We start from the raw sequence: 25,190 nt of genomic DNA, 5'->3' as shown, positions 1-25,190 counted from the left end.
ACTCTTCTAGACTCAGAATGTGATGTACGACCTGGTGTCAGAGCTGCAGGAACGCAGTGAGGAGCTGGACAAGCGTATTGGCACGTTGGAGGACAAGCTGGACGCAGTCACCGGCAGCCTGCAGGCTCTGCCCTGTCTGATCTCCCAAGCCATAACTCAGCAGCAGCAGGACCTCCTGGATGGCTTCGTGCACCGCTTCTGCCCTGCTTCGCTGGGCTCGGAACGCTCTTGGACCCCTTCCAGACGGCGGCGCTCGCCCTCCACTGCCCCGCACACTTCCTCCGACAGCGGCTAACATGGGCCCGGACCTGCTCGCTGCTTCCAAAGGTCTCAGACTTATTCACGAAAGATGATCAAGCCGAGATTGAGGACTCGTGTTAATAAGTAGAGACGAATGATCAAAAATAGTAGATATATGGTTTATGTTTAGCCATTGTATGGCTGTTCAAGTTAGCTTTTTTGTAAAGCCTTCATATATTTACAAGACTGAGTTCAGGAAGCTGGAGTGAGTCCAGGAAACCGGTCCTTCAAACTGCGAGATCACAGGGTCCAGAGTGAACCAATGCAGACCACAAAGGAGCGACGCAACCACATAGAAGAGATTCACTGGTCCTGTAAGACATCTGTTCCAGGATGAGCCCCGAGAACACGTCACTTCAGCATTCAGCTGGAGACGCAGGAGCACATGACCTTACTACTGAGTAGAATAATGCAGGAATGCCAACCTTAAGGATTCAGTTCCCCTGCTCCGTTAAGGGAAATTGGGTGCAACTAACCTTTTTTAGTTACATATTGGCATGTTATTTTTTTCAGTGCCTGAATGTATAGATTGTGGAGGGTTGTCCATTTACAAATTTTGGAGCGAGTTTTTGTACAATGTTAACACAAGCATTGCATTCCTTTTTCAGATACATTCCTCTTGAAGACATTTGACTTGTCTGTCTTAACAAATACCATTAACTCTGTCGCAGTCTTCTATTATTTTCTAAAGCCTTTCAATATTTCCACCAGTTAGGGAAGGAAAAGATGGAAGGAGGTAAGGACAGGAAGGAAGGTAGGAAGGAAAAAAGGAAAGAAATATTGAAAGGAAGAAAATCAAGGAAGCTGGTAACACTTTCATTTTAACAAAATCTGAGCTTCCAGAAGTGTTCACATTACCAAGAGGCTGCGTTTTTGAATCTGAAGTGAGAGCACAGAGTGCTAAATGCTGTGGTAGGCACAAATGTATGACAGGACTGAGATTTAAACCTTGCATGTTTCAGTGCAATTGTGACGAATGGATTATGGATGGGTTTTTTCAAATGTGTGTGTGTGCTCTTTTGTTTTATTTCACTTATTTTTTACACAGAGATGCATTGGATAGTATTTTTAGAATTGCAAATATAGCGGTGCAGTAATGTGGTAATGTATGTTGGATGCATTCCTTGTTTTACTTACAAATGAATTCCTCAACCAAGAGATTGGCGAATCAGTGAAAACCAGAATTAACACTAAACAAATCATTCTGTAATCATGAGAAGACCTTCTCTGAGAGAATACATCTGATGAAGCGGAAGGAGATGCATTATTGTGGCTCACATTTGCACTTTTCAGAACAAACCGTTAAGGCAGCTTGGAGCTATCTGTCTCTCCTGTTCAAGTGTATTTTACTACATCTATAGTTTTAAATAATCACATAACTTTAAAAGCAACTGACAGTGTTATGTGATTTATGGTGTAATTGTCACAGATTTAGGACCAATGACTGCAAACCATCTCACTGCAGCTTGCTTTTTTTATTATTATTGTTAATATGAGTTAGTTTTCCTGTTAGTTATTTTTATTTAATTTATTTTTCTGAGACATTATTTTAATTATTAAAATATGATTTATTTATTTATTTTTAAACGGGGTAGTAATTATTTCAGGTTGGTTTTTTATTTATTTATTTATTTTTTTTTGCCTATTTTTATTTTGCAAGATATTGGATTCCTAACCAAAGCCTATAACCTTATTAAATTAAAAACGAATATATTTTATATAGCTTATGACCACATAGAAATTAAGCTGCACACTCACTCAAAGACTTTGTGCACACTTCATGTGAGATTGAAGCTAAATTCCCCCCAAAACATTTTTAATAATGCATGTTTGCTTTTTCTGATTTGCTAATAAAACATTTAAATTATTATTAAATTAGAAAAAGATTTTCATAGTTCCCTATTTGGCGGCTTGATCACAACTCCTATCCAGCTTGTTTCAGTCTTGTCAATACTGTGTTGAGGTCTTATGTATTTCCAGTCCTCTGTTCTTGTGTACAAACGATGTCTAAAATTAGCAACCCTGTCAAACAATGATGATGACATTTAAAGTGAAAACTTAAAAAAATAGAGAATTCTCACAGCTTTCATTGCTGAAATATACTTGACACTTCTAGCAGATTTTGATAAAAACAGAGATCAAAGACGAACTGAGAAAGCCAGTCATAACATTGAATTCCTGATGTAGACAAAAATAGAAGAACAGGCTGCTTTACTATTTAAGCTGCTTTTGATGACCAAAATCAAGTGCAATTTAGATCAAAATAATTAGGTGTAAAAATGCATGACCATGACCCCTGTTCATGCCTTTCTTTCACTGTCAGCACAGTCTGAATGTTGTTATGTGCCAATTATGAAGTAAGACTCAGATGCCTTCTGATGTCAAACTGCATACACGAGTAGATGGGACACCAAATCACTAGAACGTTTTTATTTTTATGGGACTTTTCTTTCAGATTTTTCCTAATTGCCTTTCTTTGTGAATTACCTGTGAATGATCACACAGAGAGATGAACTTGCATTTTGTATCCTCCCAGGTTGACTGTACATAAAGGCATGGGTTATCATGGTCTGTTGAGATCCTCTTATTTTGTTTACATAGAGATAGCCCAAGAAGCTACAGTGTGGACAAAATCTGCCCATGTTTCAGATAATAAATATCAAATTCTTGAGAATACACTGTGGCACTGTGATATTGGATGAGCATGTGTTCAAACATGAAATTCCTGTGAGTATCAGAGCCTCCTTCTGTGGATATGTGATATTAAAACACTTCCAGTACAATAGTTTTTAATTAATGGGGTCAAACGTGTGAACGTCTTGTTCTAGCAATACGCAATGCATCGTTCCTTTTTAAAATAAATATATCTTCTTGATATGTTTGATGTACTGTTGAAGGAGGCAGACCTAGATCCTTAAGTGTGAGAATGTTGCAGAGGGACATCTTTGAGACAATCCCAGAAGAGTGAAGAAAATGGGCCACTTCAAGCTGGTAATGACAGCATGTGAGAGTAAGACATATGCCCATTAACGGTGGAGCGGACCTCAGAAACATTTAATTGAAGAGGGATGCAGATAGATCACAGTTAGCCATCTTGGGACAAAAACGACCCTTAGGACATTTTCCAAGGTGAATTCAGACACACATCACTGACAGAACACAGACACATGACAACCATTGAAATGTCTCAAAGATATATGTAATAATAGCTGAATACCAAATAAAGTATTCTGGTAATTTGCAGTTCCTCAGATCACCACACAGGTGTCCATAAGTTCCTACAAATAGCTGAAATGATTGTCAGCAGACTGTCCTCCAGTAACCCTGTTACGAAGGCGTTGAGACAGTTTAAATATGTATTGGAGCTCACTGAGCAAATGATAAGCATGATAAATAAATAAAAAAAACACATTTAAGGGACCCTAAATAGGCTGACTAGAGGTTATCCACAGGATTTCACCAGTGTGGCAATTTGTGGAACCTAATTTAGTAGGTTTTAACTGAATTTAAATGATTCAATGACATATTTTTATTCATAAATATGGAATTACCAAGATTTTACCAGTTGAAACATTCATGAATTATAATGTATAATGCATAATGTTTGATTCTTAATATAATGAGTAGTTCTCTCTTATATTAGGCATTCGTCGTGAGGCTGAATTAACTAGAGAAATAAACGTGAAATCAGTATCAATCTATCGAAATATTCATTATTTTACACAGAGCACAGGAGCTGTGCTAGTCAATACTCATCTACAGCCCTCTAGTGATTAAAAGCGGAATAACAGAATGATGTTCGACGGCTGCAGCTGACGAGTAAAGAAGACTATTATTAGTTAATAAATTCGGTTATATGATTCCAGTGAAACAAAATGAGCGGTTTTGGGTAATTCCCTTTGAGGGTTTTAGGAATGTACAAGCACAGTTTCTGGTGAGGGAATATTTGGCTGTAGGTACTTGAATGCCAGCCTGTGTCTGTCACCTGACTCGGCCTCTGCTGGTTCAATGTTTAGTCTCTGCTCTGGCTAGGCTTCCTGCTACAGCGCCTCTCTGACTCACTTTTATCAGTGTTGTTTTTTTCTGCGTGAAGCCATTTTAGCACAGCCATGTACGTTAACAGCGAACCAGTCTACTCTGACAGCAAGGTGAGTGTTTTTATTTTTGTCTTGGTGCTATTCGTGTATTCAGGGCTGATGATTATGATATGTTTTACAGAACAGATGCTTAGAAGAGCAAAGTTCAGCTTCCTTTTAGCTGATGATTGGAAACTGTTGTGTATAACTTATGACTGTACTTAAAAAAACAAATACAGCTATGACCTTTAACCATACCTGCTGAAAAGATTATACCAGATCTAGTTAGCTGCTAGACCAATGGAATTTTTAGCTTCCAAAACACAACACAGGCTTGGCAACCAACTACGCTGATCTTTTCTGCAGGGACATGAAATTATGATGTCTTTTTTTATTGACAATACTTATGAATTTTGAATACTTTTGAGAAACGGCAAGTGATCAAACTACATATTTTGTGTTTAATTCTTGGTTTGTCTGATATTGTTCTCTAATATTACTGTGTACAGCTACTAGACTCCGATTTCCTCACTAGCTAAAGCAAAATGACGGACAACAACAGACCATATTCGGATGACATCTTATCCTCACAAAGGGAAAATTTCAACCGAGCATATTCGGAGGAGGATCCTTCAGGAATTCACAATGATGACAATTCTGAAGACTCTAGCTACTCCCCTTATGAACAGAGCTGTTTAGCCGAGCAGAAGGACAACAGGGAAGCCGAGACGATGAAAAAAAGGGCCTTTCTTAAATCTTGGAATGGCCTGTTTAAAAAATGGAAGAAAACTGATTCTGAATCGCATTCCACATCCTCAGGGGGACTTAAAATACTACCCAATGGCACAAGATGTAGTCCGCCTGTTTCTCCATTGCTGGACAGTAAACATTGGGATGCATTTCCTGGTGATCTCAAGTATCACACTCTTGAATCCGAACTGACCAGTATCCATCCGGCAGAGTACTATGCTGAGAAGTTAGAGGTATACCAGTTAAAATACTCTTACCTGAAGTCTTGGCCTGGCCTTTTAAGACTACTTGCAGGCCTTCAACTTTTGTTTGGTGGGATGGTTTTCGCCTGTGTATGTGCGTATATTCAGAGAGACAGTGAGTGGTCCAACTATTACAGACCAAATTATGGGTTCGCTGGTACACAAGGTTATCGTTACAATGGCCCCCTGACAGCCTTTGTGTTGGTCATTGTTGGACTCTCATGGTTACTGACCGTTATCCTGATGGTTTTGGGATTAACAATGTATTACAGAACGATCCTGCTGGATTCTGAATGGTGGCCTCTTACTGAGGCTGTTACGAATCTAGTCCTTTCGCTGCTGTACATGGCAGCGGGTATCGTCTATGTGAATGATCTGAATCGTGGCGGGCTTTGCTTTATGACAGTCGGCATCAACCCAATCGTGTCTAATCTGTGTCATATTGAGGGAGGTCAAATGGCTGGGACTGCGTTTATATTCATTAACATGGTCATGTACTTGATAAGCTTCCTGGTGTGCCTTAAAATGTGGAAGCATGAAGCTACCCGCCGTCACAGGGAGGCCATGACATGCCAGCTGAACAGCCAGGTAAATGCACATTTTACATTACCTCTCAAAAGTTTGGGGTCAGTTAGTTATTATTATTATTATTTTTTAATATAAGGGTGCCTTAAATTGATCAATTTAACTTTCTATTCATCAAAGAATCCTGACAAAAGGGGTTCCTCATAAATATAAAGCAGACATGTATTTTCGACATTGATAATAAGAACTAGCTTTGCCAGCATAGGAATAAATTCAATGATGTTTCACAATATTACTGTTATAATAATAAAGCCTAGCTGAGCATGAGAGACTTTCAAAAATAAAATATCTTACTGCCCCCAAACGTTTGAAAGGTAGTGTGTATATTTCATTAATTAGAATATGAATATTTTGTTCTTAACTTCATAAAGAATGTATAATAGTGATCACAGGGGTTTTTTTTTTGCTTCAGTTTTAACTACAAACAACACTAATGAAATTCCCAGTTTCCGCAAATTTCTCAATTCTCACTGTTGTTATCAAGTTGTACTAATTGTAATGGCTGTTATCTTTCCGTTACAGCAGGATATTCTGAAATCCACATCCAATATGGGCAGCTCCTCGACTAGATCCAAGAAGATATCATTCCAAGATGAAATGGATCAAAGCCCTGTGAATGAGATCACGCTGCCTTATGTCTCAGAGAGAGCTGAAGAACGAAAGATTCCAACAGGACACATTCCTAAACCCAGCATCGTCGCTGATTATATTATGTTAGTATACTGTACTTCATGGTTTATTTCTGGTCTAACAACAATAAATGATATATTTAGGCCACACAAATGTAACAGGTGTTGGTTACATTCAAAACCCACTTGAGCCCCTCAAAGGATCTAGACAGAGTCTTTTTCCATCTGTAAATATTTTAGGTGACTATAGATGGTGTAAAACCAACTGGTCTACATGGAGGAAAGGTCTTTTGACAACTTGATGGATAATGTGTCAGGTGGTGGTGTTTGAGTCATGCTGCTATTTCTGGGTGTTTACTTTGAAATGCACCTAACTGCTGGGCAGAACCCCCTGTTATCTCAATCATTGATCATCTTTACATGAAAAATGCAGTTAAATATTACAATAGAACCACACAGCTTGTCCATATGAAATAACACTTTGCAAAAAAAAAAAAAAAAAAAAAGTAAGATGAACATGAGATGGGCTTGAGAAATAAAATTAGGTTAAGAATAATAAATAGATTAGGTGTCAATACTGAAGAAAAAAATCTGAAATGGCACAAAATGAAAAGATTTTATTTTTTTTGTTTTACAGAAAATATCCTGAAATCCATTCTGTAGAAGACAGAGAGCAATACAAAGCAGTCTTTAATGACCAATACCTGGAGTACAAGGAACTGCACAGAGAGATCACAGCCACTTTAATAAAGTTTCAGGAATTAGACCGCATGATGAGCCAACTCATCAATAACAGGAGAAGCCTTGAGGTGAGATATGATATTGGAGTCATTTACATTGCCTCTGTAGTACATTTTACAAGTTATGACAATTATTTTGGTTGTTTTTATTTAGGATAGCAAGAGAATCATGGACTTAGTGAAAACGTATGAACAAAAAAAGAATGTAAGTCACCTCTTGACTTTATGCTCCTACAAACCCTGAAATACAAGAGATGTAAAATTGATTTTAAACTTCTTATGTGCTTCCACAAGGATCCACACTTTCTGGAGAAGAAGGAATGGTGTGAATATCTGAAAGCAAAACTAAGCCACATAAAGATGAGGATTCATGATTTTGATAGAAATTTCACTGTGAAGGACAGCAATTACTAAAAAAAAAAAAAAAAAAAAAAGAATTGTATAAATATTATGGTGCCTCTTTATTTATTTTTATTTTTCTTAATGTTTTTACTAATTACACATTGCTGTTAAAAAGTCATGATGCCAATTTGTCCCCAATCTATAAACTTTACTTTCACAAATTATATATATTTTTTATATATACACTATATTACACTACAACTGTTTTCATGTCACTTTAAAAAATTATATATATCTTTTTTTTTTCTTCTTTTTTTGTGTTAATGCTTATTTTACAGATTACAAAATGGTCCTACTTTTACTGAAACAAAAACAAGTGAAATCAGACATGGACTGTAGCTTTAAAGCATTTTAGAACATTAATAATCATTAACTCAGCCTCCTGTTCACCTTAACTTTCGACCCAGTGAAGAGCCAATAAGACTGATTGTGTCAGTAACAACGGGTTGGATCGGGTTTAGCGTTTCAAGCCAAGGTCTTTCACATGAGTCGCCATGAGCAGCAGCTGTCACAGGTCACATCAAATGGATAAACTCAAACATTAAACAATACTTGACAGAAATCTGCCAAGCTTAGAAAAGCGGGACAAAAAACAAACAAGGAAAAGCCCAGTGGTTGTTATATTACGGTAAGTTACATAATGTTTATGTAATATTTGTTTAAAACAAAATAATACCTTTTAAAAATGTATTGTAGTCGATGCAAAAGTGCAAAACACTGACCTTTTAAATCTTACAGTGTCATCAAACCAATATATTTGCTTATGTTTCATGTGATTGTAGCTGTCAGAAACCAGATTAGATGTTGTGACCGCTATATGCACATCTAATCTAAAATATTATATAGGAATATTTTTAAGAAGACAGTTGTAAAATTATATTCATGAAAAATACACAAAAAATAGTTCCTTCCTTCTTTTTAGGCAGAGAGAGAGAAAAAAACTTTTTTCAATATTCTTGAATAGCTGTCCCAGCAACATGCACCTGTGAGGCTGTGTGACGCTTGCTAGGTTGATTTTCAGCTCTTTTATTATTTATTCAATCTTTTCAAGTTACCACAGGTGTGCAGCTCACCCTTTCTCTAAAGCATAATTACCTAAGAGGATACGGTATTAGATATATTCCTGTTAGCAGTGCATCTTTTCAGCTCTTTTATTCGCATATAATGGCTGCATATTGCACCTGGGGGATGCAACAGAAATGTGAGGAAGAAAACTTACAACATGGAAACCTCCAATGACTGCATTTGCTCATGTTTCTCTGAATTATTCAGAGCATCTCGACTGGATTGCAGTAGCCTGATGAAGGGAGTGGTGTTTAAGGCTGGACTCTACCAGAGTGAGAATGTGGTGTGTGCTATAAAAGGGTGTGAGAGTTCCTATAGATCTACTGGTAGAGCTGTGTGCTAACAATTGTATGTTTGTAATCCCAGGGAATGAAAATAGTGATGAGATGATGTATATTTTGAATGCACTCAATGAAATTTGATTAGCCAAGAATGCTGATATACAGTCTAACACCACTGTGACTTTTCACAGTGTTTATCGTTCAAGTCTGCACATGCGGACGTTACATTTCTGCAGGTTACACTGGAGAAGTGCAAAGGTAACCCAGCCAAGCACCCAGTTTTAAGGTTTAGGATGTACGTGCTGTACCTTTGAATTCTAGTACACTGGAGAAGTGGCTTTCTTTGTGATCAAGTCATCAAATCACTCAAACAATGCTTTCAAACTCACCAGTTTATTCAGGAACAAAAAAAAAAGTTAGTTTTATGAGTGAGTCATTGAATCAATCACTAAACTGATTTGTTCAGAAATACTCAGTGATTCAGGAAGGACACATTGATTTATTATGCTTTGTCTTGTTGTGAAATAGTTTTATCCGGACAGAAAATATGGAAAAGTTATATAAAAGCAATATCATTTGCAGTTGTGCCATCTTGATTTACTTTATTGTGAATTTTATTGCACAAGCTGTTTTGACCATTCAGAAGCGGTGACTGCACACCAGGGCTGTGTTCAACACCGACAAAACGTTGCACAACGTTTTTTAAACAGAAACGGTGATGCGTTGAACACACTGTTCTGTTGACGCAAGAGTTGCAACTATGGCAGCCTAGAAGGCCATTCTTTGTGTTTCTTACCTAATTGAGACTAAAACACATCTATTTAGCCTCACATACTGACTTTATTTGTAGTTCATACGGTTTTAATACCCTGTATTTTCTTTCTCATTTTTAGGAAAAGCACTTAATTACCATTGTTAATTTCTATACCAAATGTCATACACTTGCAATGAAGCTAAAAAATATAAACAACTACATCATTATGTTGATATCCTATATTTTTACATAAAACTTACGACAAACATGTCTTCTAATATCCTCAGTTGTTGCGTATACCGAGCTGCAACGAACACATTTGTACATTATTTTCCTTGAAGCCATTGTGCGAGTTCACTTTAATACCGCGTGCTTTATATACATGTTGGTGCTGATTGGACTGAAGTTCTGACACACCCATCAAACAAGAGAAAACACATCTCAAACCCCGGTGCACGCCGTTTCCAGGAAACATGACGTTCAACACGGAAACCGTAGCAAAACGTTGCGCACTGTTTTGAACTTGAACATGCCCCATACCTATTATTTCTATATATATATATATATATATATATATAAAAACATTATTAGATGTATAATTGAGATTTTCTGGGTGTTCGTTGAGGGCACATGAGTGTCAAGTGGCAATGTGTAGTTTCAGTGTTATTTTAGTATTATTTATAAATACTGTAATAGGCTTTATTATTGTTTTTAATTCGCTTTTTTATATATTCCAATCGAATTTTAATTAGTGTAAGATTTTTATCATTTTGCTATATGCTGTTTTACTATTTATTTTATTTCTATTTTAGTTTTAGTCATTTTAATACTTAAAGGGTCAGTTTGCCCAAAAATGAAAATTATGTCATTAATAACTCACCCTTATGCTGTTCCAAACATGTAAGGCCTCCTTTTATCTTCGGAACACAGTTTAAGATATTTTAGATTTAGTCCGAGAGCTCTCAGTCCCTCCATTGAAGCTGTGTGTTCGGTATACTGTCCATGTCCAGAAAGGTAAGAACCAGAAATCCAGCTGCTTTGATTTGAACTCTCTCGCACACAGACACGGAAGAGAAGACAATGCTGAATAAAGTCGTCGATTTTGCTATTTTTGGACCAAAATGTATTTTCGATGCTTCAAAAAATTCCAACGGACCCTCTGATGTCACATGGACTACTTTGATTATGTTTTTCTTACCTTTCTGGACATGGACAGTATACCGTACACACAGCTTCAATGGAGGGACAGAGAGCTCTCGGACTAAATCTAAAATATCTTCAACTGTGTTCCGAAGATAAAAGGAGGCCTTACATGTTTGGAACAGCATATGGGTGAGTTATTAATGACATAATTTTCATTTTTGGGCAAACTGACCCTTTAATGGTTAAACATTTATTTTTTTCCAAGGCAACATTTAAAATTTCTGTTTACGTTTTCTTTAAGTTTAAGGATTTTATATTTGTATATTTTATTTCTTTGTTTAATTTGATTTCAGCTATAATTATGATTTTAAGAGTTTTATTTTTTATTAAAAAAAAAATTTGTTTACAAAATGACCATGATCTAAATTCGATCTAATTTCTTTTTTCAGATTCCTTCATGAATCATGAATGAAACACAGGAGTATGATAGTCCACCTCAGTACAGTCCACACTACATTGCCCCATCAAATATGTACACATCCAGAAGTTTCTACTCTCAAAGAAGCGAGTATGGCTTATACTCTTCAGTGCCTGATGCTCCTCAAACGGAGGGAAACCCTCAGCACTTCTACAGATGGTTCTCACCACCTGGCATCGTGAAAACTATGGAGGGCCTGACTGCTTTGCTCTGTTTTGTTATTTTCGCCTGTGTTGCTTCCACTCTAGTTTGGGATATGCACGGCTACGAGGGCAGCATCGGGGCCTATGTTGCCGGATCTGGGGGCTATGGGACGGGGTCTGGGTACTATGGAGGAACCTACGGCTATCAGAGCTCTTATATGACACCCTACTCAGCAAAGTCAACCATGATCTCCATGGCAGCTCTTAATTTCGTAGTATCCTTAGCCATTCTAGTGGTTAGTTTCTCAAAGACTTGGTGTGTGCGTGGAAAAACGTTTTACCTGACAGTTTTTGTGGTGGATGTGGTTCTGGCAGTTCTTCAGTGTATTATAAACATCATATTTGTCATTGGGGTGAATCCCATGGCCCAGAGTTCACAAAGCATCATGTACAACCCCATCCTGATGATGTGTCAGACCTCATTAGGGACTCCCAGCATCAGCGCCGGAGCTGGCACAGGCTTCCCAGGTGCTTATCCGTCCTTTAATCGATATCTTCATCACTACTGCTTCATGGATCCTGAGGAGGTCAGTATGACAAGACGTACACTGGTTATACACTCAGTGGTTGAATGAAGAAACATCTAGAGAACGTTTCCATCGCACAAAATGTTTTTAAATTATTAAAATTTTCTTCAGACTAAGAAAAACATGGCTCTTTTAAGAACTGTTCACCGAAACTGTTCACCGACCGTTCTTCTATGACATTGGTGTGAAAGCTTCCTTTTGGAAACTTTATTTCTAAGAGTGTTATTCTTACTTCTTACCTGATCTGCACCTGTAGTGTCAATAACATATAAATCAGTGTTGTCTTTTTAATTTCAGGCTGTGGCTCTGGTATGTGGGCTGTTTGTCATGATTGCCCTGGTTATTGCAGCCTATTTTGCCTATAAGACTCGAAGCAAAATATGGCGTCATGGCAAACCTAATATTTACTGGGAGGAACCAGCTATCCTCAGAACCAACAGGAGCCAGAATTCACAAAACTGGGTGAGTTCATAAGTGGCAGTTTTTTTTTTTTTGCAGACTTATTTGGGGTCATTGCTATCGACATTCAGTTTTTTCCAGCCATATTTCTTTTTCTGGTATTCAAAGCTGATAATATGTGTGAAATTTAACAAACTCCTTGATTAGTATTGTTAGGATTAGAGAAGCAAGAATTGGGTCAAGTGTGGTCCAGAGGTTTTGCGTCCTATTTAGGATTATACATTATATTGTATCTTGTTTAGAAATTTTAGGTTAGCAAACTTCAACCCGAGACACCCGATCCTAATCTAACCCAAAAATATATACAATATATACAATATGATATGCAATGCATCATGAAAGTTTTGTTTGCAAAACATTTTATGTAGGACTGTAGACCATTTCAATGTAGCCTCTGACCCATGAACATTTCCTGCTTGTCATCAAAATTATAGCAGGAGGCGATTCATAATGTTTTTTGGTGTTCAAATTCAATTTTTTAAATTTGAATATGCTGATTTGCTGCTCAAGAAACATTTCTTATTTTAATTTTTTTTGGTGTAATTATCCCATGAAAGGTGTTCATCTCACATGTAACACTGCTAGTCCATCTTTCAAACCTAAATCTCATGCTTTTTATTACAGTAATACACTTAAAACATTGTGGTTATTATTGGATTTAAATGGCTTATACCATAACAGCAACCACAAAACACTGTACATTTTTAATTATTCATGCCCCATTGCATGATGGGAAATATGGGATCATAACTTTGATATTTACTTGAAGAATCCTTCCAGTGATTTTTTTACTTTAATTTCTACTTAGGCAGTTCTGTTGAATTTACTTTTGTATTTAAGTACAGTTAATGAAAACGAAACCTCATGTAGCTTATTGAATTAAACGTGACATTTTGAAGTAAAAAGCAAAAAAAAAAAAGAGTAAATGGTAACATTTACGTAACTGATGCTATCTTTAATCACTTTTTACAGTGCAGTGGCATACAGTGAAATCAATCATATTATGTGAATTGTTTTTGTGTTAATCATTCACTAATTTACAATGTTTCTTAAGCGAATTTCTGTCTTCATAATGACAGATACTGAACAAAGGTCAGGTAGCAAACTGAGCCTTCTTGACAGTCACAGATCATTTGCATTCCTATTACTATATCGGCAGTGTTTGGTAAAGTTACTTTTAAAATTAATGCGTTACAATATTGCGTTACTCCCTAAAAAAGTAACTAATTATGTTACTTAGCTACTTTTTATGGAAAGTAATGGGTTATGTTACTTTCACGTTACTTTTTATATATGCGCAGGGCTCGATTGTTTTTTATATAAGAAGTTATATTTATAGCAAATGTAAAATCCCTTTCACATCAAAAAGTGTAATGAATAAAACTCAGACAAAACTCAAGGAAAAGTAAATTTGCATCTATAAAGTAGAACACAGGAGAAGAAGAACACTGTTCAGCGATAAAACAAAACAAAAACAATGAAGCACAATTGTTAGTTTATCAAACTATTTGTTAGTCAGTAAATGGAAAAACAAAGAAACTGGCGTTACTTTTTTGAAAAAGTAACTCAAATATTTTCTTGTGAATTAAAACAAAGGGTTACTTTAATGGGTTACTTTACTAGTTACTTGAAAAAAGTAATCTGATTACATAACTCTCGTTACTTGTAATGCGTTACCCCCAACACTGTATATAGGTGATGTATGATGTTATTTATTTTTTTATAGAAACAGATAACAGCTTGTGAAATAACTGACCGATAATTTAATCCAAATGAGCTTTAGCTTCTTTTAGGTAAGTTTCTTCTTATTACAGCTTGTAAAGAATAGCTTCTGGTGTAATTATCAGGAAAAAAATAGTTATAGTATACAAGGTCAACTAATAACAGCAGTTTTATTTGTTAGGCCTAAAAAAATAAGTTTATTTTATTTGGTTCACTTTGAGACTTCAGACTGGGTCATTCTGAATTCTTGGACTATGCAGCTACTTTCCTGGAAATGACTTCAGTTGTTTGTTGTTGTTAAGACAATACACAGGTAATGCCATGTTGCGCTCTCATCAAGTGTGCTTCCTGAAAACTGAAATAACTGCTCTTCATTAGAGGAAGTCATGCATGTGCATGAGGGTGGGATAATTGTGTTGTGATGGATTTAAAGTGCCTTGGTGTATTGTGTGATATAAAACTGCCTCTCTTAAGTGGTCTCTTAAGATACAGTATTGTTCAGAGAAATTTGTGACGGTATCTCTGATTGTCCTCCAGTCTGGTCTAGTTTCCCATAAGGTCATTCAGAGGTTATGTCAGACTTAAATTGACTTATTACATGTTGTTCTGTGGTTCAGCTCCATTAACAGTTCTACTTGGTTTGTTCCAGCGAAGCACTCAATACACCCCCACTGTGGTTTTGTCAGAGAAGGCTTCCCCTCACGTGAAAGCAGACAACAGTGTCCCCTCTTACAATGAGGGAACAGTGAGCATCTACAGCGAGGGAGCATACAAAAGTAATGTGTGAGTACAGCCGACCTTCTAACCATGTTCATGATGAGAAATTCTTACAATTACAAATGCAAACAAGCCTTTTCAATGCACTTTATTTTAAAGGTATTCTGAAAATAATACTGTGGAGGAAGTTGAAGTGCAGAGCAGCTCAGTGCAAGAGAAACCTGTAACGTATGAGGTTGAGGATGTGCTATGTGAGACAGGGTACACCACTGCTGGAGATTCGGGCACTGAATTAGCCATGAATGACTTGGAAGAGTGAGTTTCTATCATGTATACTTCTTATCCTACATATGCAGTGGGAAAAAGTGTTTGCCCACTTACAGAGAAATTAAGGGGTTTGTAATGTTTGTGGTAGATTTATTTTAACGCATAGAGACAGAAAACCAACCAGAAAATCCAGATAAAGGTTAAAAATTGATTTGTATTTCAGTGAGTGAAATAAGTATTTGATCCCCTACCAACCAGCAAGAATTCTGGCTCCCACAGATTGGTTATGTGCCCATGTGGAACACAGAAGTTACTCCTAATATCAGCTTGTTAGGTGAATAAGACACCTGTCCAATCTTCCATTCCAGCCTCTCCCACCACCATGAGCAAGACCAAAGAGCATGACAATGACCCGAAACATACCACCAAGGCAACAAAGGAGTGGCTCAGGAAAAAGCACATTAAAGGGTTAGTTCAGCCAAAAATGAAAATTATGTCATTAATAACTCACCCTAATGTCGTTCCAAACCCGTAAGACCTCCGTTCATCTTCGGAACACAGTTTAAGATATTTTAGATTTAGTTCGAGAGCTCTCAGTCCCTCCATTGAAGCTGTGTGTACGGTACACTGTCCATGTCCAGAAAGGTAATAAAAACATCATCAAAGTAGCCCATGTGACATCAGAGGGTCCGTTAGAATTTGTTGAAGCATCGAAAATACATTTTGGTCCAAAAATAAAAAATTACGACTTTATTCAGCATTGTCTTCTCTTCCGGGTCTGTTGTGAGTGCGTTCACGACGCTGCTGATGTGTTTTCTGGTGCGCCTTATAACAAAGACAACACGTCAGCAGTGTCGTACATCAGCAGCGTCACTGCAGTGTTGTGAACGCGCTTCACAACAGACCTGGAAGAGAAGGCAATGCTGAAAAAATAATTTTTTTTTGTAATTACGACACTGCTAACGTGTTATCTTTGTTATTAGGCGCACCAGAAAACACATCAGCAGCACCGTGAACTCTCTCACAACAGATGCGGAAGAGAAGACAATGCTGAATAAAGTCGTAATTTTTTATTTTTGGACCAAAATGTATTTTCGATGCTTCAACAAATCCTAACTGACCCTCTGATGTCACATGGACTACTTTGATTATGTTTTTCTTACCTTTCTGAACATGGACAGTATACCGTACACTCACTTTCAATGGAGGGACAGAAAGCTCTCAGACTAATTCTTAAATTGAATGGAAGATGAATGGAGGTCTCACTGGTTTGGAACGACTTGAGGGTGAGTTATTAATGACATAATTTACAGGTCATGGAGAGGCCTAGCCAGTCTTCAGACCTCAATCCTGTCGAAAATCTGTGGAGGGAGCTGAAATTTCTAGTTGCCAAATGACAGCCAAAAAACCTTAAGGATTTAGAGATGGAGGAGTGGATCAAAACAGCTCCTTAGATGTGTGCAAACCTGGTGACCAACGACAAAATAAAACTTTCCTCTGTGCTTGCCAACAAGGGTTTCTGCACCAAGTACTAAGTCATGTTTTGCTTGGAGATCAAATACTTATTTTACTCGCTGAAATGCAAATCAATTTCTAAGCTATATAATATGTTTTTTCTTTTTTTACATTTGTCTCTATACGTTAAAATAAACCTACCATGAAAATTATAGAAACTTCATTTCTTTTTAAGAGGGCAAACTTACAAAATTAGCAGGGGATCAAATAAATATTTTCCCCACTGTATGTTGTTCTGTTCAAATCAAGAATCAGCTGAGAACCTGTTTTCTATTACTGTTACAACAGCAGATTGTTTTGCAATATAGTTAAGCGTTTTTTTCCTGCTAGTTCTTATTCAGAAATTACAACCGATGAACAGCGCAGACAGTACAAGAAACAGTTTGATATCTGCCTCGCTGAATATAAGAACCTCCGTGTAGAAATGGATGATATCAGTGATCAAATGAATGAACTGAGCCGAGAGTTGGACTCCCTCCATGAGGAATCCACCAAGTTCCAGGTAGGCATTACCAATGAAGTAAAAATAATAAAGCAAAGAAATCACTGAATATATATATATATATATAATGTATTGTCTTTGTAACACAGGCTGTAGCTGATGAATATAATCGACTCAAGGATCTGAAGCGGGTAGGCAAAATATTTCTCAGTAGTTCATATTTTATCTATCAGTATTAAAAGACTGGTTACCCTCAATGGTCTAAATGTAGTCACCATGTGATCCCTAATGCCCATTTCCTTTCTTCAGTCTCCAGAATACAAGGCTAAGAAGCTCCGTTGTAAAAAACTGAGGCAGGAGCTGTGTCATATCAAGCAACTGGTGAAAAATTACGACAGATGCTTTGCAAGGAGAGAGAGGACTAATATTGCTAATCATCAGGATTTCTTTGTCTAAAACTGAAAATGTGTATGCATTCACTGTATATGACACCATTTGTCTAGACATTTACACAAGCTATGCTGAGTGAGTTGTGTCTGTAAATTTGCAGTTGTGCATATTTTGGATTTTTCTGTAAAATGTTGTTTGCTATTTGTGTGTGTGTTTCACACTATTCTTTGTAAGGATGGGTAACAGACAAAAAAAGTTCTCACAAGTACAAAATTCAATGCATGATACTTCGGTTTAATCACGCTGTCATACACAAGTATTTAAAAGGACAAAGATATTAAAATGAAAACTGTACACGTTGCCGTTTTGGATATATTAGACCACCTGATACATTTCAAGGCCTAAATATGAGGTAATATTAGTCATTCACATGTATGATAAGGCTAGAAAACTTACATCTCACAACAAGAGCCAAATACAACATGCTGTCACCTGTAAAACGCCCACCAGAGCACTGCTCCACAAAAGACAAAACAGTCAGGCAGTTTCTTACCACGAATGGCCTTGTACCGCAAACATAGACAGATAGATCCAATCACTCCTCTTTAGTGTAAAGTGAGCAGCTCAAGTGTGTTGATAAATTAAAAAACTGACCCAGCCATGAAAGACTGAAGTCGGTTTGAGTCTCAACAGACCGTAGAGGTATTTCTTTTAGTCGACATACATAATCACACCAGGTTAAAAAAAAATTCCCAGTTTAGCATTAACTGGTAAGTATGAAAAAAAAGCATGAAAAGCAGAATAAAACCAGTAGAAGATTCGGTTTTTCAATCTAAAAAAAAAGACTACTTCGTCATCTCAAATGCAGCAGCGTGCAGTAAAGTAAAATGAATAATTCTCAAAGAGATAAGCCTGTACCTTAACTCAAAGTACAAATACAGTTCGCAATTAATTTGTCAAATGGTTATTTCACAAAACATGATCCAACCTCTTGCATTAGCTTTTGCAAATTTCAATCTCTCCTCATGGAAATGCATTAGCATTGATAGGGGGGAAAAAAGAGCTAAAAATACAAACAAAGTAGTTATCATTGGCAAAACAAATGTTTAAGTCCCAATTCTGACCATTTTAGTTTGGTTTGTATAGGTTTTTGGATGTCATCATGTGTACTTCCTCCTCCTCCAGGCCTTCTGGTACACAAGGACTTGATCTCCTGCTGCCTCCAGGGACAGTCCAAAGTGACTTTCATGCTCACACCCAACTGACAGAGCTTTTTGTTTTGGATTTTAACCAATCTCCACTTAATAACTTGCTATAAAACTCTACCTTACATCAGATAACCAATATTTCTCAAGTTATTTTTTTAAGAATGCATCTGGGCCACATAAGAGCATTCAAAGAGCATAGATCAAGCTTTCTGCCATGTACTACTGAATTCACCATTCCTGTAGTATGACCCCGTTGCATTAGGTGATACAGTGAATATCAGATGTGAATGTGTGCTTGGAAAAATTAGACTGAGATCCTCACTAGTTGTGCAGTTCAGAGGCGTTCAAACTGGTTTGTGGTCATATTTGACAATGGTTATTGTCCAGGAACATACGGCCAACTTATGGAGCTGCCAGACAGCTGCATGTCACGGATGAGAGTCTCAATGGGCGTTTTGCCCACGAGGCGCATGAAGAAGAGCTGAGAGATAAGGTTGGCGGGCACGGCCCTCAGAGCAGGCAGTCGCAGTAGGAGGCGTCCAAAACGCTGGGGCTGCCCGGGGTACTGCATGCGCTCGTACTCGGTCAGGGCCACCTGAGCTTTTTCCTGCAGGCTTTCCACATGAGCCGGGTCTGTCAGCCCACATGCATCTAAACACAAAGAACACCAGGATATAACAGATATGAAAGTAGAACAGAATGATGCCAGCACTGCCAAGGTCATGGTAGGGCTCAACAAATAAGGATGGGCCGCTGGCCCAAGACAAGTTGTCCACAAGTGACAGACCATAAAATAAAAAAAAGTAGTTAGTTTCCAACAAAAACTAGTACGAGAAGTACAGTTCTGGCCATGTGTGTACATGGATTTTTCAAATCCGATTTGAATTTCGGGTGTGTTGAAAGAATGAAATCTAAATCAAAACTAGGACTGTGAGGTGAAAACTGCCAATATTTTTGGACTGAACCATAAATATTTGAATAATATTTCTGTAAAGTGGGTAGCAATTAATACTTATGGCAACACTATTTTAATAGTACACTACAACATTTTCTTAAAAATAAATAACTCTACAACTACATGTCAGCTACTAGCCATCAACACAAATTCAACTGACTAGTGACTTATTCTACTAACCTAATCTTAACCTAATGGTCTATAAATTCTCTAATTAGAGTTAGCTGACATGTTGCAAAATTAATTTAGAATAATGACATAATTTATGTTTAGCCCTAGAAAACCTTCTATTTTGCTGGTCATTTGTTTTGTGTGGATATATGCATGCATACATGTATTGTTAATTTAACCACAGTGAATAAATGGAAGGTAATGGCTAATTCATAACCAGTTTGAAGGTTCAGTGTGTCCGCCTTTTGGAGAAAAATTGTGGAAAAAGTATGCAAATGTCAAAGATGGTGGAAAGTTGGCTTCGATTTGTGAGTTTGAGGTAAGCTTATGGCCAGTTTGGCCAGTGCTGCACCATCATTTGTTATTAAGCTTTGGTAACTTAAACATTTAGTTGCACATTACACTGATTTAAACTTGTCACCAAGATAAAATTATCTAGCAGGCTAACATGTTTTGAAGAAATTGTAAGAATGCTTTACAAATTAAGTATGCCTGCACTTGCATTATTACAGTATAACAGTATCATTTCTAGCAAATTAGGAATTAATTATTTTTCGTTCTAAAATAATAATTCAATGAATTCAGTGATGAACTGCCTTTAATTGAAAACTGAGTGTTTACTATTGTCATTTTGCATTATTGACACACTATTTTCATATTAAATACTGTAAAGTGCTTTCACACAATTTGTATTGTTAAAAGCACTACATAAATAAAGGTGATTAGACATAAATTAACAGATATTTAATGATGATGATGATTATAATTATTATATTAATCATTACATTTAAGTTATAAATTATGGAATAAATCTAAATTCTGATCAACCAAAATTCAAAAGATTTTTATTTTATTTTAGTACTTGAAAAATAAACGTTGAGAGAGAAAAAAAGCAGCCTTGCATAGGTTCAATTCCCTGCGAAGTACCAACATACAAGCTGAAAATGTTTGAATGAATTGAGAGTGGAAATGTGCCAAATGAATGTGTAAACTAAAACTAAAAACATGATTCTACAGGACAGAATACCTGCATATGGAAGTATATAATTTATAATTTGCCTTATTCCTAACAATCTGTCAGGTATAAAGGTTTTTCACAATGCATTTAAGAAACATTGAGAAAAACAGTCTGTTCCAGTAGAGTGTGCTAATATTATGCTTGAATTTGACTGCCAGCATAAATCTCATTATTCTCTACTATTTTGGATAGAGTACAAATATATTCAATCTTCATGGATTCGATTATGTTCGGTTAAATGCAGTTTAATCTGAGTAACGAGTCTGGCGCACCTGGTGAGAAGAGTGCTATGGCCTTCAGACAGCTGTACTCTGCTGAATCCACTTGCAGGCGGGTTAGCTTCTCTACTTGGTCCTGGAAGACACGCACCTGGTCCATGAAGGACACCACCCTCTCAGCAGACATGGGAGAGGAGTGAAAGCCTGCGGCGGCGAGCAGCGGGGCCATGTGCAGGGGCAGGGCAGATTGGGCTGCGTTAAGAATAAACAGTTCGCTCCAGCTGAGCCGCAGCAAGGCCACCTGCTCAGATACAGGCAGCTCAGGGAAGTAAGGAATGTTTCGGGCCCATTCGATGATGCTAAACAGGAGTCTGGCGGCTAGCTCGCAGATGCTGTCGATGCCCATGGATCCTCCGCCCCCCTGCATCTGCTGGTTGTACTGATGGCTGTAGCGGCTGTTAGGGTAAGGCTCTGCCCGCAGGAGCTGGGAGATGAGCTCAGACACCGGCTGCCCGTTGTAGATCTCGCTCACGCCGCTGCCGGCATTACCGCCCACTGGAGTCGTGGATGGGCTGAGGCTTGAATGCGAAGGTGGGATGCGTCCACGCTGAACTGCTAAAGGGGGAAAGGGGAGAGTCGTGATGGAGTTGAAATGCTTGATAGACTTTGCTTCAACGCTCCTTTCTTTTGCTATCATGCAACATCTGGCAAGAGTCAGAGAACTGGCCTGAGGGATTAGAAACATCTAATTCCTGATTACAAAAGCACTCAACAAATGAAAAAAGGAACCTGCAGACACCGTTTAAGTCAAACCTTCAGACACTTTATAAATGAGAAATCAAAGTGTTCAATAATAAGCTAAACATTACAACTATCACACTGTTTTAAGAGCAAAACGGTTGAGGAAATTAAATATATAGGTCATCACACCCTAATGTGAGTTTCATCATGTGCACTGGTAAACACTCACCATCTGGGTCGGCTAAAAATAAAATACAGCTCTTAGACTCGTCACTCTAACTATCAAATATAAAACAGTGATTCCCAAAGCTTTCTGCTTTAGCATCTCATTATGTTTGTCAGACTGATCCAACCCAGTAAAGTGAGAGTCTTTTTTTATTAAAATACCCCGTTTCTAAGACTGATTACACTGATTACATTGTATGCTTGTATTTGCATGCAGTCAGAAACTAACTGTTGTCTGTGTAATTTTGTGGGACCCAGTCACATTTAATTCAGACTGCAAACTCACAATTTGTATAAAATACAATTAATTTCCCATGACGCTGTAGATTCAATAGCATTAAAGAAGTTCAATTATTTAAAGAAATTAATACTTCTATTCAACAGTAAATTTACTTTTAACGTTACAAAAATTTCCTTTCAAATAAATGTTATTTTGAACTTTGTTCATTAAAACATCCTGAAATAAATGTTTTAAAAACAAATAAATAGTACAAGTTGTCAACATTGCCAATAGTTCCTTGAGCAGCAGATCTACATATTAGAATGATTTCTGAAGGATCATGTGACACTGAAGACTGCAGTAATAATGCTGAAAATTCAACTTTACCATCACTATATATATATATATATATATATATATATATATATATATATATATATATATATATATATATATATATATATATATATATACACACACACACACACACACACACACACACATTTAAAAAAAATCGTACCGACGCCAAACTTTGGAATGGTATGGTACGTTTGAAAACGTGTCCTAAATCTTCCACGAGAGACACAGCACCTTTACTTTATAAATATATTCTACAACTTGTAGACAAAGCAGTGCATAAGTGGATTCATGAATCGAGTCTGTGTGGATTAAACATTGACAGAGAGCAGGGTTGGGCGATGTCTACCAAATTGAAGGGAAACATTATAATGGACGATGACATCGGGGGGGGGGGGGCGGGGTTAGGGCCTGTTCTGGATAGACAGTTACCTTCTTTGCGCATTCCAACTCTGAAACACTTCTTTAAACGGCAGTATTGACACTGGTTGCGGTGATGTTGGTCAATCTGGCAGTCTCTGTTTGATCTGAAAGACACCAATAAAATGGCTTAATGAACATGCTGAGAATATCAACTATTACGTACAGCAAGCACATACATAAACATCGCTGCTACCTGCAGGTATAGTTAAGGTTTCGTCGGACACTCCGTTTGAAGAAGCTCTTGCAGCCCTCACAAGTAAACACACCATAGTGTTTCCCACTGGACTTGTCACCGCAGACCACACAGTCAACCACACAACCTTTATCATCCTCCCCGGCCTCCATGTCGCTGCCGCCTCCTTGGGGTGACCCGTCGTCCTCATCTCCCCTCAGATACCCCTTGTCACCAAGTCCATTAGTCTCCCCGTTGGGATCTCCCCACCCCCCTCTCACCATGGCCATTGCTTGGTTCTCAGCACAACTGAGGAAAAATACTCCCAAATGTGCTGTTGGCAAAGACAGTTTCAACTGACCCCCCTTTTTTGACAGCTGGGTGTTCTAAAATGAGAAGATGTGAAGGCGTCTATATCCTGTAATTGTCTGCAGCTTCGTCTGACACATTTAGACTCAGACACGAGTCACTTGTCCGAGTCAGTCAAATTTGGTCTTCAGAAAGTGGGCTGTGCATCTTGTTTTGCCTCTTTGACGGACCATATTTGCTTTTTACTCCTGCTTCTTTAGTCAGAGCTCGATCAACATGTTGTTTAGATCTCAGCTTCCAATCCAGCACCTGTGAAAGAAAAGAAGTTACCCGAAACCAAAGAATGGTTCTATGCTAGTTATCAAACATTAGACACAGTTCATTAATCAGTATTAATATATTTGATCTATTATATAACGGTAGTTTCACTGGAGCCTAGTATCTGCATATTACCAGAGAATTTCCCTAAAATGTCTATTCTTTCAAAATTATTTTGCAAGATCCAGTTATGATGGAAAAAACAAACAAACAAACAAACACACACACACAACTATTTTAAATGAACGTCGTAAAGCATACTATAACAAACAATAATCAGACACTCAAAACATATCAGTATAAAGAGACTCGTCTTCCTACAGTAAGGTTATACTGATTGTTGGAGGAAGTGCTGCGCTTGTTTGTTGTGAAATTAGGGCAGACTTTTGGAGTCCCTGTAAGTTACCGTGGCGCTGTCTGAAAACGGATAAACGGGTGAAACCACAACGTAAACTCGCGCTAATTGTTTCGCCATGACCCGGAGATAAATCCCCCCTTTCTTGTTTTTTTGAGAGCCAGTAACAGACATGCGGCCTAACCTCCAGCTAGCTCCACGCAGGGGGAGGGGTGGAGCCATAGCTTTAGCGACATAACGTACCTCACTACTGACTTCGGCGAACACTCTATATTTTCGCTTACCTTTGACGCCCCGAATGATAAGATATCATTCCGATAACAGCGGCGAACTCCGGGGGATGTTTCAATATTCCTACCTGCTTTTCGAAGTGCAAAAGTCGCGTTGGCTTGAAGAGGACAGGAGATAGCGCGAGCCAGTGTCCAGTAGAGTGCGCGTGCCTGTGAGCGAGCGAGCGAGCGAGCGAGCGTGCGTGCGTGTGTGTGTATGTATGTGTGTATGTATGTGTGTGTAGGGGGGTGCGGAGGGATTTGACACAGCTATTCAAGCCCACGGTTGCCATGGTATCTCATGCCTTATATGGCAAAGAAGTCAAAGAGCAGCTCTGCTGGGCACACAAAAAAGAATGTGGTGTTTTTCTCCTGAGAGATCAGTGACCTCAGGCGTGCTTCAAAGGACTGCAAATATGCCTGCAGGACGCCAAAACATAAATAAAAAATAAATAAATACCATACGAAAACATTTATTCTAGAGCCATGACAGGCTAGATATATAATGCTCTATAATATTATTAATAGCTGTAAGTATTTTAAA

General features: G+C 37.7%; 3 protein-coding genes across 12 annotated transcripts in view; 2 read left to right on the top strand and 1 right to left on the bottom strand.

The window, feature by feature from the left end:
- Positions 1-2,976, top strand: part of kcnn1a (potassium intermediate/small conductance calcium-activated channel, subfamily N, member 1a) — a 37,303-nt gene extending 34,327 nt beyond the window's left edge. For 3 of the 6 annotated variants that reach the window (XR_008187203.1, XR_008187207.1, XR_008187204.1), the window contains exon 10: positions 11-90. Coding sequence is in view for 3 of the 6 variants with exons in the window: in XM_052615936.1 (XP_052471896.1) it covers positions 11-295 (285 nt within the window). In the remaining 3 variants the exon portion in view is untranslated. Of the gene's footprint in view, positions 1-10 lie in introns of all 6 variants that reach the window. The other 3 variants (XM_052615936.1, XM_052615954.1, XM_052615946.1) reach the window with 1 other exon arrangement.
- Positions 2,977-4,080: 1,104 nt separating this feature from the next.
- LOC127939858 (uncharacterized) lies at positions 4,081-18,041 on the top strand. The gene is made up of 13 exons (XM_052536131.1): positions 4,081-4,448; positions 4,886-5,956; positions 6,476-6,666; positions 7,220-7,391; positions 7,477-7,527; positions 7,617-7,730; positions 11,429-12,175; positions 12,473-12,637; positions 15,006-15,139; positions 15,233-15,388; positions 17,186-17,357; positions 17,447-17,488; positions 17,607-18,041. Exons 2-13 carry the CDS (start codon positions 4,922-4,924, stop codon positions 17,751-17,753), a joined length of 3,126 nt encoding a protein of 1,041 aa, XP_052392091.1. The 5' UTR covers positions 4,081-4,448; positions 4,886-4,921; the 3' UTR covers positions 17,754-18,041.
- On the bottom strand, positions 17,961-24,895 carry LOC128028594 (nuclear receptor subfamily 2 group F member 6-like). Of its 5 annotated transcripts, none has more exons than XM_052615861.1 (5): positions 24,736-24,895; positions 23,417-24,013; positions 23,233-23,327; positions 21,312-21,872; positions 17,961-19,546 (listed from the first exon to the last, which is right to left on the bottom strand). In XM_052615861.1, exons 2-5 carry the CDS (start codon positions 23,683-23,685, stop codon positions 19,272-19,274), a joined length of 1,200 nt encoding a protein of 399 aa, XP_052471821.1. In that variant the 5' UTR covers positions 23,686-24,013; positions 24,736-24,895; the 3' UTR covers positions 17,961-19,271. The 5 variants fall into 5 exon arrangements, with proteins under 5 accessions (XP_052471821.1, XP_052471848.1, XP_052471833.1 ...); XM_052615888.1 differs by having other exon boundaries at positions 21,312-21,869; XM_052615873.1 differs by having other exon boundaries at positions 24,344-24,848.
- Positions 24,896-25,190: the final 295 nt, after the last annotated feature.

The sequence above is a fragment of the Carassius gibelio genome, chromosome A2 (assembly GCF_023724105.1).
Source record: "Carassius gibelio isolate Cgi1373 ecotype wild population from Czech Republic chromosome A2, carGib1.2-hapl.c, whole genome shotgun sequence".
In the NCBI taxonomy this organism is placed as follows: domain Eukaryota; kingdom Metazoa; phylum Chordata; class Actinopteri; order Cypriniformes; family Cyprinidae; genus Carassius; species Carassius gibelio.
Note: the sequence above shows the minus strand (reverse complement) of the source record. Positions and strands in the feature narration are given on the sequence as shown.